The sequence below is a fragment of the Aptenodytes forsteri genome, unplaced genomic scaffold (genome assembly GCF_000699145.1).
Source record: "Aptenodytes forsteri isolate BGI_AS27 unplaced genomic scaffold, ASM69914v1 Scaffold82, whole genome shotgun sequence".
Classification (NCBI taxonomy): Eukaryota; Metazoa; Chordata; class Aves; order Sphenisciformes; family Spheniscidae; genus Aptenodytes; species Aptenodytes forsteri.
In genome coordinates, this window is record NW_008795490.1 from 13,290,096 (window position 1) to 13,310,362 (window position 20,267).

At 37.2% G+C, this 20,267-nt stretch overlaps 1 protein-coding gene across 1 annotated transcript in view; it reads right to left on the bottom strand.

Moving 5' to 3' along the window:
- Positions 1-20,267, bottom strand: part of LAMA2 (laminin subunit alpha 2) — a 299,682-nt gene that overhangs the window by 100,991 nt on the left and 178,424 nt on the right. The window contains exons 27-33 of the mRNA XM_019472632.1: positions 19,763-19,951; positions 19,432-19,670; positions 15,649-15,766; positions 10,952-11,086; positions 10,167-10,291; positions 6,590-6,676; positions 5,499-5,692 (exon numbers count right to left, since the gene is read on the bottom strand). Of these exons, the coding sequence (XP_019328177.1) occupies positions 5,499-5,692; positions 6,590-6,676; positions 10,167-10,291; positions 10,952-11,086; positions 15,649-15,766; positions 19,432-19,670; positions 19,763-19,951 (1,087 nt within the window). The remainder of the gene's footprint in view (positions 1-5,498; positions 5,693-6,589; positions 6,677-10,166; positions 10,292-10,951; positions 11,087-15,648; positions 15,767-19,431; positions 19,671-19,762; positions 19,952-20,267) is intronic.

Consider the following 20,267-nt stretch of genomic DNA (forward strand, 5'->3'; position numbering starts at 1 on the left):
AATTTGGGAGGGCTGAGATCATGGAGCTACTCCCTATTTTAGAGGGAAAACCTTGTTTCTGCCAGGACCAGTGGCTAGGAGCTTCCTCGTTCTACTGGGTGCAGAACTGAGTCGCAGCTGGGAAAAACTCCCTTTCATTGCGAGCACCAGTCTACTTAGAGTACAGTATTTAAGTGTCCAAGACCTGGTATTAAAGGAATTTGATTATATAGTTTTCTCCTTCTACCAATATTGAAGATTTAAATTCGTAAAGATGTAAGTTTGTTGACTGCAGCACAGCTGAAGGTCCTTTTTTTTTTTCCCCAAGATTGAGTTAAAGAAAAATTCCTAACAATGAAATATCTGCTTGATCTCTCTATGTCATGATTGCTTCCTGTTCCCTGTTAATCTCATACAGCAGAACTGCATCGACTGCTTTACATTTAGGTTTTTGCTTGACCCCAAGGAACATTAATGATGGGAGCATACATCTGAGGAAAGGTTTTGCAGTTTGTGTTGCGACAGAGCTCAAGATATTGAAGCCAAATTTTTTTGAAGTCCCCATTGTAGTTATGACTGGTGCCCTGAAAGCATTCAGAAGGTGAGTTCTGACTTGCCACATGCTTAACAATAAAGCCTTGAAGTTCTCACTAGGATTGTTTTTTTCCATAAACACTGCACAGTAGCAAGCAGTCACTGTTCCAACAACACTGCAATCTAAGGTTCTTCATTTTACGTACTACAAACTCTACAACTGAAGTAGAATGTTACAAGGTATAACAAAAAATACACAAGAGAATTAAGAAAATGCTAAGAAAATGCACGATTGCTACAGGCTTGATCCAAACCCCCTTGTAGCTCCTTCTTCCGACTTCAGCTTGCTAAGGTCAAAGCTTTTTGGGAAGGATGAGGAGGGAGCAGTACATGCTTTGGCTTGTTTACGTATTTCTGGTATGTATGTGTAAAATATGGATCAAGCAAATACTAATGATCTCAGTCTGCCTGAGCATGCTGAGTACAGATGAACTGCTCCTGTTCATCACACAACTCGGCATGTTCTGGATTGGAATTGTGGGGTTTAACTAAGAAAATAAAAAATATACGTCTTCAATACTGTAGTGATTATAGGCCAGTCAGCAATTGCCAGTTGACAACTTTCAGCAGACTAAACATTGAGATATATTTATTACAGTAAAAATGAGTGATGCATAAGGGAGCATCAATCATTTAGAGGACAATTAATTTGTAGTTACAAATAAAAATAAAAATCTGTAAGCATTAGAGAAGATTTGGGAGAACTTCTGTCATATTTGACAGTACACAAGGATGTTGGCAGCATTATTAAAATAAGTTTGCAATCATTACTAATTTTCTTATTGGCTACTGACTGTTTCAAAACAGAAGGGAAAGTGAGCCTAAGAAATGGATTACTTGAGATGAAAAATTACAAGGAAGTCTTCATCAGCAGAGTATTACAAGTATCTGTACATGATGATCTAGATGGTCACTTTATCTGGGGAAATAATCCAGTTATTAGCCATACTAATGCAAAAAAATTGGAATTTTTATGATGTGTGGTAGACCATTCAGACTCTCATATTACTTATAAGAAAAATCTACTTTTTGGGTATCATTTTCCATTCCCTAATGGCATCCTACAGAAAACAACATTGTTCTGTTCTAAGAATATAATGGGAAGCGAATTGTGTCTATGCCATTCACCTGTAATTATCTTTCCATTGTTATTTAGCAGTAAACAAATTCTTCCCCTTTGTACAGTGGCTTTTAAAAAATATATTCTCTTTCCATTCTACCTGTAGCTTTCTAAAATATAACTGTTATAACACAGCACTGAAAAGTGGCATGCACTAAGCAACTGAAAAATGACATGTTATGAAAAAAAAGTAAGAACTGTTTTTCAGTAAGAACAGATTTTCAGCTATTTCAGAAATAGGTCACTTTAATGAACATGCATGCTCCTCTGGATATTTTTCTGTCTTTTCATTGCAAATTTTCACTCTAAAATCTTTAGAATGCTTATGATAAGGGATACGTTAAAATATAAATGTTATATTTAAACAATAATACATTACAATATTGTGGCTAAAATACCTCTCTAATTGGATTTAAATATGTATTATTTAGCTTTCATGTCATATTGTGTGGTGACCTTTTATAGAATTTGCCAAAAATTCATTATTCAGATGGTTATTCTTTGCTAAATATTCAAAATCAATTTTCACTTTCCTAAATATTAATTATAACATACTAACATCGGACAGCTTAATCACACTATGTTTTATATTACTGACAACTACATTTTTTCAAACATGGGTGATTGTATTTGCATGTATTTTCTTTAAGCTAGACCATTTTACCACCTAACTAGGGGTTCTTCACACTTCTGACAGGTACAATGCAATTGCAGTATTTGAAATGGAACTCTGCAAATGAGCAAAAGTAGATACATGCATGCAGCTCATTTGAAATACTGCATGCAAACAGGATTCTGCATATGGCATTAATTTGCTGTACATTAAGAGTACTCAATCACTATTGTTATTACTATTAAGGTTTCGTTACAGCTGAAGCTAGTCAGAAGGGAATTTACTGAGTATTTTGGAAGTGGTTGATACATGAAAATAAAAATACATTGTATACAGGACCAAATTCTCAGCTGCGTTCTCACCAAATTCTCCAATCTCAACTCAGGTTGGAACAGATAAATATGCTGGGAGTGAGGAAGGAAAGCTTCAGGATTTCCCCAAAAGGTGTTTCTAATGGTTCTTTGACAGCACAACGACTATTAAATCACATTAGGGGCTGCAGCAATGAATCCCTATCAGAAGAAAACAGCTGTACTCTGAAGCCTGTGACATACTAGGCAGTGTTAACCACGGGCAAATTCCCCCTACGTCTATGCGTGCCACACTCCCTTTGTCTGCCGCAGCCCCTGTGTTCACCACAGGCTAGAAAGGTAAATGGTTTATTGATCAGGCTGGCTTTCTACCACATGAGGGGTATTACCCTGTGTTAGCAAAGGCGGGTTTTGAGTAATGTGGGGGTTGAGGAACCTTTAAACAAAGGGAAAATCATATAGTGAGAGCAAATAGGCATAAAATGTCTACTGAGATATTTAATTGCAGTTTTTGCAGTTTATGGCATGGATGTTATTGATGTGGTGTCAGTAACGGACTAGTTCCTGTGATAGGGGAGATTTAAAGCCCCTCACCTCTGTTCCTATAGGTCGTTCCTACTTTTATGACTAAAGGCAAGAAATCTTTTCATTTGATTCCTCACTTTTAGCAATGACATGAAATGTCCATATGCACATGCAAAGGACTGTTTTTATGGTGAAAATTGATAATCTAGTTAAAGTAAAAATGCCGCTACAGGTAGTGTAGATGCATTTCAACACCGGCACATGAATATGTTGCAGTTAAATCAAGAGATTATAGTGAACCACATCTCTCAAAGCAAAAAGGTGGAAAATTTGATTTCCCTGCACACAGCTTTTCCCATTCATAGTGAGGATTTTTAACCTTATTATCCACACAATGAAATAGTCTGATTAAAAAATTGGAAAACCATTACAAATGAAAACTTGCACTTAAGCTGTTTTGTACAAAGAAACTCTGCCATCCTGGATATCCAGAAGACTTTTCAGAATACTGATAAGGTAAATGGCCAGTAAAAAATGTACTAAGTGGTGCCTGAGATTGAAAACATCGGCTAGTACTGGAAATAATGTAACAGGTATTCAGGATGTTGAAAAATTAAGTCATTTTTGTTCAGATGCCACTCTGGAAAACACAGTCCTTATTTTAAAATTTTGTAGCTGTAACACTTATGGACTTAACTCATGATTACAATTCTCCTTGACATGTAGGCCACAAAATGGAATCCAAAGCGTAGTTATTTCAGCAAAGCAGCTACTTACTCTATTTGCATTCATTTTGCTGTAGTTGAAAATAGAGCTTAAGATATACGATAGTTCAGAATTAAGTCCTAAACTACATCACACTGCAGGACATTAGAATTTATTTCCCTTAAGTACACTAAGCTTTTCATCAATGAACATAATACAGAAATAGAAGTATTTATGTCTTTATTCCCAGTAATCTCTCTATTAATTTTCAAAGAAGAGTTGTACCTGGGAATCAGGACTAATGCAAAAGCACTGAACGCAATAGTCACATTTAGAAGCTTAGTTCTGCTAAGTCCCGATCACTCTCTGAGAGCTGATCACAACCATTAAGCTGAGTGAAACAATGTTCTGCACTGTGTAGTCCCTGACCCTACGTGCCTAATGTCTTCTTCTTTAACCACTCAAAGAAGCCACACATCTCATTCTTGACTGATGTGATGCCTTCAGCCATTTTTAGCACTTCTTCGGTTTCTTTATTTTTCCAATTTGCTTTTAAAATGCTTGCAATTTGTTTGAGCTGTACTAGCTGATTTTAGTATTACAGAGCTGTACACCTCTGGGTATTGAGGTAAAGACTGAATACATTCGGGGCCCCCCCCCCCAAATGTAAAAGCTCCAATTAAAGTCCTATAACATAAAAATCAGGTAAAACATTAAAACCAGTTCATTGTGTCTTGCCAATATATTCAAAAATGCACAGATTAAGAAATATTATATACTGTGGACTTATTGGATCCCTATTTGTATTCTACTTTAAAATAAACAATGATGGTCTTGAGAGGAAAAAAAAAAGATCACAATAAAATTAGTTCCTACTCAGCTGGGGGAGATGGAGGAGAGGAAAATACCTTAGTTCAGTCAGGATTTACTAAGTGTTCTAGAAAGGGTTTGCTACCTGAATTTTTTTGATAAGACAGAAGCATACAATATCACGGGAAATGAGATTGTGGGCTCAAAACAAACACTATCCAATTTCATGGAAAAAAATTCCAAACAATAATAAAAAACAAGACACTTGGTCCATATCAAAACTGAAGGTAGGGCAAAGATACCAGTACTGTAAAATGTAATTTGGTGTTTTAGGCTATTAGTTTTCTGTTTTAAACAAAGGAAGTTCTTTGTTCCTGGATATATTGTATTGCCATTCCTTATGTCTTTTAAATTCTAATGGGTGGTTGTTCAAGCAACATGACCAAGCAAACCTTGGTAAAAACTTTCTGTGTGACTCATGGCATAGAGCATTGCAATTGCTGATTAAACATTTAGGACAACACTAAAAAATTGACTGAGAACAAATATTGTCACAACAGCAGTGACAACCTTTAGCACAACTACAGACTTCAAAAACCCACAAAAAGAAATCCTTCAAAGCTTTGCTGTCAGTTTTCAGTGAGCATATTAAAAAGTATTGAGAGTTTTCCCAACATCTCAACGCTTGTGAAAAAAATGGACCAGAATGCCAAAGTAGTAAGAAACCTGGCAACTATTTTCAAAGAAACCCACACAACTGACTGATGCACAAGCAGGGCTGAATTTCTGAAATATGACAAACACAATCAAAAATTCTCCAAAATTACATTAGTATACGTACAAATGCATTTCATGCCATCACGTGCATGCCGATCTTCGCAGCCAACACACTTCCACCCTGTGAATCCAGGCTTGCAAGTGCACTGTCCAGTGACAGGGTCACAGGGGACAGGCAGGGAACCGTATTGATCACACTCACATTCCTGGCAGGAGCCTCCTGGAGTTCGTGGGTTTCCCGTGTAGCCAGAAGAACATCTAGACATTGCAAATACAAAACCAGGTTTGGCCAACTGAGACGCATAGTATACTACAATGAATACTTGGCAAGATTGTAAACAAAATGTATATGAACATTCATTCATGAACCATTAAAAAAATCTTCGGTGCTTTATGACTCAGTATGCATTTGTAGAGGGAGAAATGTTGCAAACTGTCCAACAAACTCATAATAACTTTTAACCAGGACATGGAACAGTCTGGATGGAAGGAACATGCAAAAGTGATTCCACACCCCTAACAGTTTTCAGTTAAACTTCTATTATACCATGACAAAAAAGTTTCTACATTAGCAATGTTTGGTCTATAGACCTTTTTTTCCCACTAGCCACTTTGTTTTGTGTTAGAAGTGAAATCTCATAGTAGACACTTGCTAATTTTGATCATCTTAATCCCACAGCATTGCTATGGATGGGACAACAGCTGCTATTGTCCCATTTGCAATTTGGTCATTAATATGTTTATATTTAAGTGTCTTTCATAGTCAGTGCCCATGAGGACACAACAGTCACTAGAACAAAGCGTATGAGTGACATCAAGACACACTATAAGCATGGTATCTAATTTCAGATAAATTTTGTATTTTTTGGTTTAACTTCTGAGACCTAGGAGAAAAAAAAAAACCCACAAATCAGAAAGTAAGACTAGGACAATATCTGCAATATAAATAACACTGATTATCAATTTACAGTGGGTGTACATAAAAATTGCCTCTTATGGCTGAGTTTTAATTACATATAAAGAAGAAATAACTTATCCAAAGCCATGTATTTAAACATTAGTAAATATATGTTTATAGTATCGAAGGACATTGCTTTCCTTCATGTCTTGCCTGCCTTTCATTGCCCCTCTTCCTTCTTTTTCCATTCATCCTACCTTTCACAGTACTGGCCTTCATATCCAGGTGGGCATGCAGTACACCGGTAATCACTAGGTCCTTCCGCAACACAAGAAGGGCTAAAACTAAAAGAAAAGCAAATAAAAAACTTTTTCCACTCTATTGCATCATTTCACTCTAGTCAGCTGTGCAGAAGGGCCCACGGTAAGCTCCACTTTAATGTAAATGGCAGCATTTTCTTATCTGTTTGTAAACACCTGTGGGGAATCCCTCCTTTCTATTAAGAATTTTGTGAATGCCTTGCTGTGATACTGGCACAATTTAGACAAATGCTGGAAGGGCAGAATCAACGAGGGTTGTATCAGAGGGGATGGAGTCAACAACGCTCATGCTGTAGACTTGTGTCATTGAATGGTGCTGTCACCCACAGTGATCAAGAAAAGGTAGTAATGGGAAGGATGTGAAACAAAAGATTAAGAAACTGAGCTAACAAACATCCAGTCTTTCCAGTCTGACTTAATTTTAGTTTGAATAAAAGGAGATGATCTGGGAAGAGTTTACTCAAAGGCAAGACATAAAGAGGGAGAAAGGAACCAAAGTCATAGCCATGTGGAATCTTCCAAAAAGGCAGTGTCAGATGATCTTCTCAAGGATGTACTGAAAAGACTGGCCTACAGAGAAAAAAAACCTAAAAGCTACCTTCTTCATGATCAGGGAGGGGTCATATTTTAATCATAGAAGACACTAGACTATTTTTACTAAGCCATGACATAGATGAATAACTAGTGACTGCAGTGTGTACCTATGGGAACTGTGCAAAGTAGCATGTTGCTGGAATATTAGTGCATTAAGTGCCTGCACAGACAGTTAAAACAAACAAAGAGGGTAGGTAGGGGAAAAGAAACACAACTAAATATTAAAATGGTGCAATACCGTAAAACTCCTTCAGCTCTTTGTGGAAGAACCAGAAAAGCACAGAGGTGGCTAGTGGTGACCCCAGAGCTCCTTCTTGGTACAGTACAGTCAGCATCCTACTCTAACTTGCTTATAATGCATTAAATCAATAATGCTTGAATGAGTATATAAAATTGCACCTTTGCAAAAAAATGTAAACAAATTGATCTATTACTCACAAACTCATTATCCAACACATTTTCAACTCTATAAAAATAGATCCACACCCCCAGGAACACCTCATTCTCTCTGTTCTTTTTTTTTTTTTTTTCAGCTCATTATGTTTGAAGCTGACTGCTGATTGTACAGGAGTATAAAAACAGTATTTAAAACCTTAGTGGAGTTTTGTAAAATTTCATAAATAAAAATACTTGCACTATACTAATTCACAAATATTATCATGTCAGTCATGACATAATAAGCTAATGAGACAGCTCATTAGCTATCTGCATTTCATGAGATTATGATTACTCAACTACCATACAATAGCTGCAGGTAGTTAGATTTTTTTCCTTAATAGTATCTTGAAGAGCTTTCACCGAGCTGCACAACACACACAAATCCAAGGTGTGATACCCTCGTTTTCCACCTAATTCTGTAGCTTTATGGAATCGATCTATCCCACCTAGGCCTATCCAACTAAAAGTTAGGCATGTAGTCTAAGCCAACTGTTCAGGCATCCTCTATCAGCAGTGAAAAACGGAGATGCACAGAGCGGCATATACACACATTTGAAACATCTCCTCCTCCGCTCTCTCTCCAATGGTGGTTTCCTTCAGGTTTAACATGGGTGAAACGTGCAGTTGCCTGCCCCTGCATTTACTATACAGGTACCAAAATTGTTGATGGCTACAGCTAACAGAAGTAGAAATCCCGTCCATGATGTCTAGAGACATCTGAGTTAAGCTCTATAAAACCCAAGCAGTTCTGTTTCTGGACATGCTCAGATCTGACTCCTCTCTCAGCAGCACTAAGAAATTGGATGACTGTCTCATGATGAAGTGTATTTACTAATTTCAGACTAGGTGTTCACTTATCTCCTACGAAGGCTTTTGAACAAAAAAGCCTCATGATCACTTTTATGTGAGCATGACACAGAAGGCCCTGACAACATCCACAACCATGCAGGCCATGTGGCTGCATGAGGTATTGCTGCTTTGCTTGCTCTCCCTTCCTCAAGGAGCTCAGCAATTTGAGTGCGCACCCAGGACACACATACTACTTGGAGTCCACACATTTCTCAGCTGTAGAGCACTTCTGTGACACCGACTTCCTGTGTTTTACATTAGCTTTTAGATAAGATACTGAAATGATTTCTGGAGCACAGTGTGGAGAATATGTCTAAATTTTTGTAGCAGGGTGCCATAACCACCCAGGGGAAGAGTCCCGCTCATTTTCTGACCTGACACCTGTATTACTGAGCAACCAAAGGTTCTTAAGCCCCAGAAAAAAAACAGGATCGAATGATATTTTCAGCACTTCCTACTGCCAGTTAGTAACAGAAAAAGTTTTTTCCAGTGTATTTGCTGATGTGCAAAGCTGAGAAGCTTGGTTGATCTTGTTCTTTGCAACTTGAATGTCCTTTCTTGATACTGGTAGGTAGAACACATAATCAGGTCGTAACAGAAAACATTCATGAAAAAGGGTACAACGCAGAAAAACTTGCAGTTAAGACCACATTATAACTTTCTGAGATAAAGGGTATTTCTTTAAGACCCGTTAATAATTGTTTCGGTTGTTCTAAGTTTGGTATTTATGAGGTTTGGAAGTCGTCTTAAAAACACTTGCCATGGATGAAAGATCACGACGTGTTTAGCTACTGATGTTTGAGAAAGGGATTCCCTCCTTCAAAATAAACCTTAGACCACCCCAAAATGATAAAATGAAGGAGAAAGAAGAAAAAAACCCCACAACCCTCTCAGATATACTGGCTGAAATACTCACTAAAACATCCTAAAGGTCAGACAAAGTGCAGAAAAATGGTTTTAAGGAACACTTCCAACCTTTCAAAAGAACAACCATGAAACACAAACCTTTTCAGAGCAGTACTATGGTATGATTCCAAATATCATTAAGAGCTTCTCAGCAAAACAACAAACAAATCTCAAGTGCTAAAGTATCATCTGTTGGGAACACATGCGGAGACATTGTGGCAAGGCTCATTAGCATAGAGTAACCAATAAAATTTATGCTGCAATAACTATATTGCTTTTAAATTATTCTATCTTTCACAAATTGCCTCAAACTCATGTAACATTAAATAAGGAATCAATAAATTCCACAGTGGAGCAAGAAAGGCACTGTAACACATTTATACCAACATAATATATGAGCATAAGTCTTTTTACAGCTCCCTTGTGGCTATATTGTACTTGAGTTCAGCTCTAGCTTTGTTTGTGAGAATACCTTTATAACACACATTCATTATCTGTTGAGTATTGCATTTTCTAGCACTTATTAATTTATTCATGACAAATTAGCAAGGGAGCAATTTCTGACTTTTAAAGGAAGATCAATTAGCAAAAGTAGATACAAAACTTTTTAGTATGGCTTACATGATGCAGTTCTCCTGTAGCCATCTGAAAAAGGACACAGTGAGCCCAAAACAAAGTTCTTGCTTGCTGGAAAGGTTAATTCTGCATCATGAGTTTGCTTACTTACTTGTTACTAGAAAGGGATCGGGGACAAGCACAAGGCTGACAGTCATCCGGAGAGCCTTGGACAATGCCGTAAAATCCCAGCGCACATCTCTCACAGTGGTGACCAGCAGTATTGTGCTGACAATTCTGCAAAGGAAGGAGACAGAAAGAAAGCTGTATTTGATAATTACAAGAGAGCAGACAACATTTTGTTCCCAGCCTCAGGGATTCAAACTTATTTCGATTCATAATTTCTCTCTCCCTGATATGATTCGCAGTGGGATTGCTTGCTTTAAGCATCTATCAAATGCCTGCTGAGTTATATATGGGTTTAGAAGGAGAAAGAATGGAGGCCTGTAGCTAGCCAGATGTATCCTATGGAACTTCTTATCCCATTCATCCTTCCTTCCCTCTTTTGTTCCAGCCGTTGAAGCAGGAGAAATAATCAATTAAAATTCAATCTTACTGTATCAGGTCACACGTATTATTATCTGTAAGAGCAGTGTTGTGTTTATTGCACGACACATGGTACATTGCCTCTTTAGTTTGCAGATACTTTGTTTTTCTTTTTACACAAAGAGTAATTCAGCGGCAATAAAGCACTGCATAATCTGAACTCTAGAAAATCAGAATGGAAAACTGTAAAGGTAGGTGGTTTGCTTTTTTGACCCCCCATTGAAATTTGACACTTAAGCTATTTAAGCAAAATTGGATTAACATACTGCCCTCTATTTTTTTAGATCAGTTACACAACTTATGAATTTTACATTAAGATTAACCTAGTGCATAAGTTCAGAAATCTAATACCTGACAAATTGATGTTTCAGGGTCACATATAGTACTGTGTCCATGACACTGACAGGCAACACAGGCACCTAAGGACTGAGCAGGTGTCCTTCCTGCAGGTGAAGATGGAAGCCTATAAAATCCTGGAGAGCATGACTGCAATAAAAAAGATGCAGAAGAAAACAGATCATTACAGAATGGACTAGGTATGGGGAGCATTGCAAGCCCATCTTTGCAATCACCAGTTTTTACAAGTTGTGAAAAGAACCTGACAGGCTTCCAGCTGTGTTACAAACAATATACAGTACTTTACAGATAACAAGAGCCAGCCCTAATTGGAAACATTGCTGAAAAATCCCTGGAGCACTCCACTGGCACCAGGCTTTTCATATTACAGCTTGAGAGACCTTTCATTCAGATGCAGAACACCTCACTGTTCTCACTGTGCATCAAGCATCATTCCTTTCATTTCTTAAGAATAAGGTTTGTTTTTGAAATAAATTTTTTGCATGGACTGTGGAGAGCAAGCATGATGATTCTGTTTCCTTCACCCTTGGTGAGTTTTTCAGGTTTGACAAGCTAATATCTGCCTGCATACTGCCTGATGAGTAACAAGTAAAAGCCGAAGGATAATAATCAAAAAACTGGCTGCATGGCTGCATTATTTATAGCTGTATAATTTAAAGACCATAAAAGTAAAGAATTCAAAATATTAAAGATTTTACATGTCTTGGAACTATTAGCCCCAAATCAAATTTATCTATCACTAAGTCTCCTCTACCCCAGCTTGGCAATAAAATTCTGAGAGCAACCCAAAAATTACTAGCAAAGCTGACACATGCAAAATCAAGCACTTGATCTTTATTTCGGGCTTATTATGCAAATGTATGGAAGTGTCTACATAGCTCCCAGAAAGCGCACAGCTATGGCAGCATAAAAATACTAACAGGACCGTTGTGATAGTTCAAACCATTAGGGTAAGTCCATACAGACAAGTCACTCGTCCCATGTATAAATCCCACCACCTAGTGGTGCTAGGAGCCTACGAAGGCTGTCTGATAAGGTCATTTCTTACTGTTGACCACAATTTCTGCTTTTTGGAAAGAATGTGGATAGTACACTTTTCACACAGCAGTAAAAGGGATGCAAATTAAAACAAAAGAGAATCCGGAGTAAGTAACTTTTTGTGATCAAAAGCAGGATTCTTCGGTCAAGCACTAGCTGACATGCTAGATTCTATTCATACGACACCACTCTGACAGTTTTATAATCATTGCCAAGACCTCCAGGAGTCTAAGTTATGGAAGAAGCATAAACACAATTACTTTCTTTAGAATCACAAAGAAGGTAATCTAACTCACTTCTGCTTTTCCACTTTTATTTTGACTTAGACTACATTAAGATCCCTGAAGCATAGAAACAGTCTATCTGCTTTTTCATGGTTTGTGAAGAATTCCAATTTAGATAAATAATCTCAAATGAAAGTAATTTTTTTTCTTACTACAATTTCCTAATTTTTTCCTCCCTCTCCATCCCAGAAGAGTTCTTGTCCAAACATAAAATGGTACAAAGCACAGCTTTACAAGTTCTGAGTAACTTTACGATCGAGGTATAAATATATGGTACATCCTCAAACAAATCTAATCTCTAACTGTTTTTTCTGATACGCTATTGACACTCTTCTCATCTATTTTCATCTAAGCATTTCTGAGATGAAATGGGACACAGGAAAAAGATGAAGCAGACTACATTTTTCATTACTAGTTTGGAAGTTTTTCAGAAGTAACCATTAGGGAAACTGTTACCACTGACGCTATTGACACTCTTCTCATCTATTTTCATCTAAGCATTTCTGAGATGAAATGGGACACAGACAAAAGATGAAGCAGACTACATTTTTCATTACTAGTTTGGAAGTTTTTCAGAAGTAACCATTAGGGAAACTGTTACCACTGCTTTTTCAGCCTGCTACTGGATTAAAAGAAAAGAAAAGAAAAAAAAAAGGATATAAATGTCACTTCTAGTAAAAACTGCTGTGCACATAGTCCTCACAACGCAATTACAGGATAAATCATGAAATAGATACATACACCCTGTTAGCATTTGCTTAAAAAATGCCTGAGTATCAGATGCTTTTTTCTCCTGCTGAAATTAAATAAACCTTCACAGAACACACCATAACCTTCACCGAGCACACTAAAAATAAACTAAGTTATGAGCGCATGAAGATTGCACAATTAAGCACAAAGTATGAAGGTTGCAACTGAGACATTTATTCCAGCCCCTGGTGGGTATGAATTAAAATAAAGTTCTAATTACATTATCATATATTTTCCTTCTAAAATGCAATTTGTTACAGTAATTTTAAAATATCTGTATTCTGAGCAAATGCTGGAGCCCGTTAATTTCTCATACATGTATTTACACACACTCAGGTGTATGCTCTTACCGAAATCGTGTGCAAAGAAAATGACTTCATTCACTTCCTTGCACACATTTCCTATGAACTCGCTGTTCCCGTTGCCTCATTTGCTGCGTAATCCTGTACAACATCTGAAGGGAGCAGAGTTCTCGCAGATAACAAGGCATCTTTCCATTCATTTACTCACTCCAAATTCTCTCCCACCTCTAGCTTGGGGGAACCCTTTACAAGATCCCACTTAGTCAGGACGTCTGAAGGATTTGCAGAATACTCAAGGTGGTGTTCCCTGCTACCTCCACCTAGCAACTGCAGCAAAGGCATTTGGAATTGCTAGTCCTGCTTAATAATAAAACCATGCTGGTTTGCACGCAGAAAGACTGCCAGTCTCATCACCAAGAGCACATACAGTCAAAAATATTAACTTCTATTCTGCAGTCAAAGTATTACATCTTAAACACTTTCTCTGGTACCTAACATAAGATACATTTTACAAAAGCATACGAGTCAGCTGATTTTCTACAGAACTTGGGCACTTCTGAAACATGCAATCTTCAGCATGAAAATATTTAGATAAGCAAAAAAATAAATATAGTACATGTATACTGAGCACCAAGCTCGGTTAGTTGACCAACACTTTTCTCCCAGTCTTCAGTGAGTTAGAAATTTACCAAACTTCAACGGTTCAGGGCAAATGTTTCCATTAGTATAAGATCTATTTTATTTTAAGACACAGTGATTTGACTGCTTGTAAGAATAAAGCAAAATACACTATTTGGACCAGGTACCAGAATTTCTGCTCCTCTTTACAAGCAGCTCCATCGCTTATATAAGGGGTACTGAAATTTGATAGGAGGCAAGCTTTTGTGTATGGACTGGGCAAGATGTTCTTATGGGAGTCCTATACCAGCAACTGGAAGAAGAATAATTGTGGGGGAGTAAAATGGAAAGATATTTGCCAGAACTCAGAGGCCCTTTTCAATGTATTTTCATAGATCCACTTGGATAAATTGTAAGTATTCAGAAAACTGACAGTTTGAACATGCGCAGTAGACATTTCCTAAAGCTTTGAAAACATCTTCCATGAAGCTTCTTTCATGAAGCACAGACATGCTACAGAATGGTTCTCATCTATATTTTTACTGTACTTGCAGTGCTATTTTGAGCAGTCAAGCATGCAAAATGAAAGCAAAATGGACAACTTTCATCCCATTAGTGTTGGTCCACAAAGGCATGCTATTGGAACAGTTTCAAGAGGAAAGATCAATGTGAGGAATCTACAGGTTCTCAACTATGAACTGCTTTTTTGACCAACTCTTCAGAATGCACTATTTCAAGTTTTGCTTTTGAAACGACTTCTTAAATTTTGTTGATATTTGAGTTATTCATTATAAGACAAACATTTAAGAAATCAAAATTGAAATGCCATTCAGCTTTTTTCCAAACAAAATATTTCAATTAATCATACAGCTATTAAAACTTTATATGAGAATGTAAATGTCAAACAAGGTAAACTTAAAAATCTGGAAAGCCTTTACAGAATAGAATTTTAAAATTCTGCATGGCTCTGTTTAGAGTGCTTGGTGCTACAATTTTAATAACATTCTTTTAACTTTTTTGTTTTCAAATTTGTTTTTATACTTTATTTGGTGAATTTTGTTCAACTGACAGATCTTTAACTTTTCAGGAATAAGTAGTATGTAACCTTTAATTATTCACTATTACAAATGTTAATTTGCAGTTTCCTTACAACCATTAATAATTTATAGAGTCAATTGGGGTTTTTTTAATTTGACATAGAGGTTTCCTGTGGTTTTCTCCACTGATTCTGTGAATCGTGGTCATGAAAAAATAATGCATATAGTTCAGCCTTTTGGAAGATATGGTATCGTAATGTATTGTGTATTATGGCCTCACCATAACACGATAACATAGTACAATCTGTTGTACACAGTACATTACAATAGTATTATACCCTTATCTGCTCAAAAAGGCTTGTTCAGTCAGCATCAGTCACACAATTCAGCCTCAGAGATGCTGACCCAGTAAAGCTCACTTTCCCGTATTCTAAGTATTTGAGTCATTGCCATGGTTTCAGTGGCATATTTGCCTAAAGCAAAAAAAAGTGTTTAAATTCCTCGTGAGAGATACCTGAGAGAGAAAGAATGTAAGTAATTAAATTAAGGGATAGTTGTTGCCAGTTAAATGAATTCACACTCCAATTACTTATCACACTTTATTAATGAATGGACTGAAGAAGGAATAAAGACTGTTCCTGGAAGTCAGGTTAGTACTGTACCTCACAAGACAAACCAGAATAACCCAATGGGCAGTCACATTTCTCAATCAGGTAAGCCTGAGGAGTCATCCCAGACACAGTGCCGCCTTCAGCAACTTCCATTGAGATCTCAGAAATCCTGAAAAAAAGGAGCGAACATCTCTAATGAGATTGGTCAAGCACTAACTCAAACCCACTTAGTTCATAGTCAGCTAGCATGGGAGAAAATGGTCTTATTTGGCTGTTTGTAGGCTTCTTGATCTACAGGAGACAAACAGCACTATTTTTGCCTGTCCTAAGGAAACAACAAAGCTATCACCACCTCCACAGTCATTTTCCATTTCTAGGCAATAGTATAACTAACTTTTCTCTCCTTCTTGATTCTATCTCTTTTTTTAATCTCTTTTCAGTCTAACTATTAACAAAAGCTCATATCTGATTCTTCATTTGGAGGGACTTATTAAGAAATTGAAGTGACTTACTAAATGAAGTTCCAATTCATGATTCTCATAGGTGCGACAATAAAATTGTTCACTAAATGAGCTTTTAATGAGGAAACTATTTAAAAAAATAAAATAAAAATCTCTCCTCAGCAACTAAAGCAACCTAACAAGCTCTAGAGCAGACTTCATAGACATTGGACATTTGCCTTTTTAGCAGGAATTTTAAGATCTGTAGCCAGATATCCTGGTGGGTTTTTTTCCTTGGGATAATTTAGATACATAAACAAACAATTTAAAGCAAACATGAAATCCTACTACAGAATCATCTGCTAGTATCAGAAAGGGATATGTTTCATGGTAGAGCTTCTTAGATTTTAACTTTCCAAACATTTGTTTGATTGTACTAATAATAATATCCTTGCCTCTCAACCACTCCCTGTCTTTCCAGTGTGCATGCTGACCTGCCAAATAGGGTTGAGTACATCACAAACAAATACGACAAACATAATACCTAATGAAATACACTTAATCCTAACATACCGCAATGCTGTTTTTCAGCTTACTTCTTTATTTTGGGGGGTTGTTAGTTTGTTTAAAAGAATGCTATGATCTGGAACCCCTTACTGTCTTTGAGAAACAAAAAAGGTAGAATAGTGTAAATTTTAAAGCTTCAAATATATTGCCAACCTAAAAGAAAACGTTGAAGAATGTGTGACTAACTAGCTGAATAAATGTCAATAATGCTGCTAGAGTCTGTTCATTAAGTGTCTGTGCATAGGGCTAATGCAGAGGCGCGCACAGAACTGCTCAACTCCTCCTCATGCTCATAGTCTGTTCATCTACTCCCAAACCTCGATTATTGAGTGACTGAGTGACACTCTTCTTCTGCACATTGGCATAAAGGCACCAGTGTCAGAATGACTGTAGGAAAAGCAAACGCCCACAGCTGAACTAGATGAGAGTTTTGTGATTGAGCTTGGGTGACCAGACCCATACCTCTTGATACCTTGTGTCAATGCAAAATCCCCAAATCATCTCATAACTTAAACCCTGTGCTCCCTTCTTACTACCTGAAGAAAGGGGTTCAGTGGAGCAGGGAAATTGAACAAAAAAACCCAAGCAAACAAAGCCAGGTCAAAACAGAAGACTGAAAATAAAGAAGGCAAAACCATTCAGATCTGATATGTCAATGTAAGCTTACATTGAAATCTCTATATATTTAATGGAAAAACAAAATCTGCCTCCCCATCATCTTCAAGGCTGAGGCAATGGTCTATGTACTGCAGAAAAACTATTTACTGTCAGAAACCTGTATTTACATAACAATATACTCTGGGACCACAAAGCTACCTGTTGTTTGTGTGAAAATGTTACTTAAGGAAGGTCAGGCTTGGTTGATTCTTGGAACACGTCTAATAGGCAGCAGTCCAACAACTGCTACCTGATCAGTGTCAGGGATATTGAAATAATTCACAGTCAAATTGAAAGCATACCTCCAATGCAAACTAATTTATTATCACAGCCCAGTTGCCTGAAAAGCAAAACAAAATCTAATAAAAGAAATGTTTCAATTTAAAGTGGTGAATGTGAAAATGAGGGCAACAAAATGAACACTATAGGAGAAAAATGTTTGGCTTTGGATTCTGAGCAGAAATCTCTAAATCACTAGTAATGCTGCAGCTTTGAAGCAGAAACAACATTAGCATTGCTGCTAAACTGTATAGCTAATACAGCGCTAACGCTAGAAATAGGCTATTTTTATGCTTCCAACTGCTGCTGCTGCTTTGACTTCATTTTAAAATGCTTTTCCTGTAGTTTATCACTTATCTGCCACTTTTAAACTCTGCAATTGAAGTTCAGGTACTATTAAAAACCTTAACAAATTTAAAAAGACTTCATATGTAATATTTTCCTCCTCCCATCCACAGCTTCTTTTGCTTTATATTTCTCTACTATGCATCGTCAGGTAGAAAGACTATGCACAGTCAGGTAGAAAGAGAAGCTTTACTAGTTTAGAATAGGGCCCTTATTTAGAAAGCACAACACACTCTATTTAAACAAATGCTTTGTTATAAGTCACTTAATTCAAACATATGTTTAAAGTTGAGCATAAATATTGTCCTTTAGAGGGTCTCAGACTACTTTTATTAAAAGCCTTCAATTCTTATGCAAGCTAATATTCCACTAACCTTTAAAAACATTTTGGGGGATTTATTTTGTGGTCTTAAAGAAAACTTCCTCTGAAATCATTCAAGGTGCTAACTTGAAAAAAACAATAATGTATTCCTGCTGTTTATTTTCTACTTAAAGTCTCAGATGCCATGTGATGAATGTTACCTATGTAACTAGACAGATCATAAAAATCTATTGTAACATAACCACTTCCAAAATCAAATACGGTATGATATGCAAGGTTATGACTTCAGATGGAGAGTTACCAGAAAGAACAGATGAACTCTTCGCTAAGTCCTGCTGTCATATAAAATGTCACATTCTGAAATGCGATGCTTTAAAAATACATTTTGGTTCTTTAAGTGCCACCTTGCAAACCTGCCCTGAAACTGAAAAGTCCTCCTCTGGTCTGTTATATGCCTCATCACTAGGTAGCCTTGATAAAATGGTGGTGTATTACAATGCAGGTCTAGTTCAGTCACGATGGTCATACGCATCTCAGAACAAAATCATGAAAACGGAGGTTCATTTTCATAACTTATGCTGCTTGAGCTGAGATAGTATTCAGCTTTTGCTTCCACAGCTGAACTAGGACCTGTAGTGCATAAAGGGAAGGGAAGGGAAGGGAAGGGAAGGGAAGGGAAGGGAAGGGAAGGGAAGGGAAGGGAAGGGAAGGGAGAAACAGACACAAGCACAGGAAATGGTGGGCTGTGTGTTGGGTGCATCTGCGTGGGTGGGGAGGGGAAGGGAAGGGAGAAACAGACACAAAACATGGATATGCTTCTCTAATTTTCCATGTCGCACTGGAGTTACTTTCCTATCTCTTTCCATGGGAATTCCCTGTGCTTATAATACAATATCCTAAATTGACTATGCCAAAAATAAATGAAACCAATGTAAAACATTTATGACATCTGTTGTTAATATTTAGCGTCTAGCTAAATATCTAAATATCTAGCTTTCTGTTCTAGGATCCTGAAAATAAGGACTTCATTTGCCTATTGTGATTTAAATTTTCTATTGAATAAAATTTCCCTCTCCTGTATCTTCTGCTATGCTGAACGCTAACTCCTTCGGTTCTTCTCAGCAACTGCTTATAGAAATGCTATGAATAAAAATTCTGCTGGGAAGCTCTATCAGGTTTTCTGTGACTACTGCACTATTTCAGACAACTGCATGAAATAGTTACCTGCTCTGCCTCATGATATTGCCATGAGTAGCCTTAATAAGAATGTAATGAACATCATACAACACATTCAGGAAGTCTTCCCGGGATACAGCTCTGCTTGGTCTCGAGTCATCTCCATAATGCTTCCATGTGAAATCTGCCTGGGACACCGTCCTGTTGACACCTGGGTCATCATGATAGTATTCCCAGGGCACAGTGTTTCTGACTCTTTGGTCATCACCATAATATTCCCATTCATGCTGAAAAACAGTAATACAAACCCAGATTATTAACAGTATTAAAAAGAACCAGGTGCTTAAGTTCTGGGGAAAAAAGCAGATGGAAACATTACCTCTGTCATCTCTATCTCATGCCTTGTCAGCTGCCCAATCAGAGGGGCAGCCATATGCCGGACAATAATTCTTGTGCGGGTGGGAGGCCCACCTCTTACGATGACTTGTGGGTAGTAAGTAGTAAAACCTGTCTCTTCTCGTGCTTCAAAGTAGATTGCGTATTTCAGTTTCCCTCCATAAGCAGTCAGCTAACAAAGCAAAACACAAAGTACAAAAAGAAATCTCATTTTCGGTTAGCTAAAAATAAATTCCTGGGCATATGTAAGAGCTAGCTACACTCTGCACCTGTGCTCAGTCTGATGAATGTGCGTGTGGTAGAAAATAGCAATACATGCTTGTGGAACTATCTGGGGAGAAGGGCTGTGTTCAAAAATACCCATCAGCAATTTGTTATTGTACTACACTAAAACCAAAATGTTATCTATCTCTTTATACGTGCCTTGGTGCTCCCCAAAGTTTGTGTTTAGACAAAGAAACTTCTAAACTTTCCCAAGCGAAACCAAC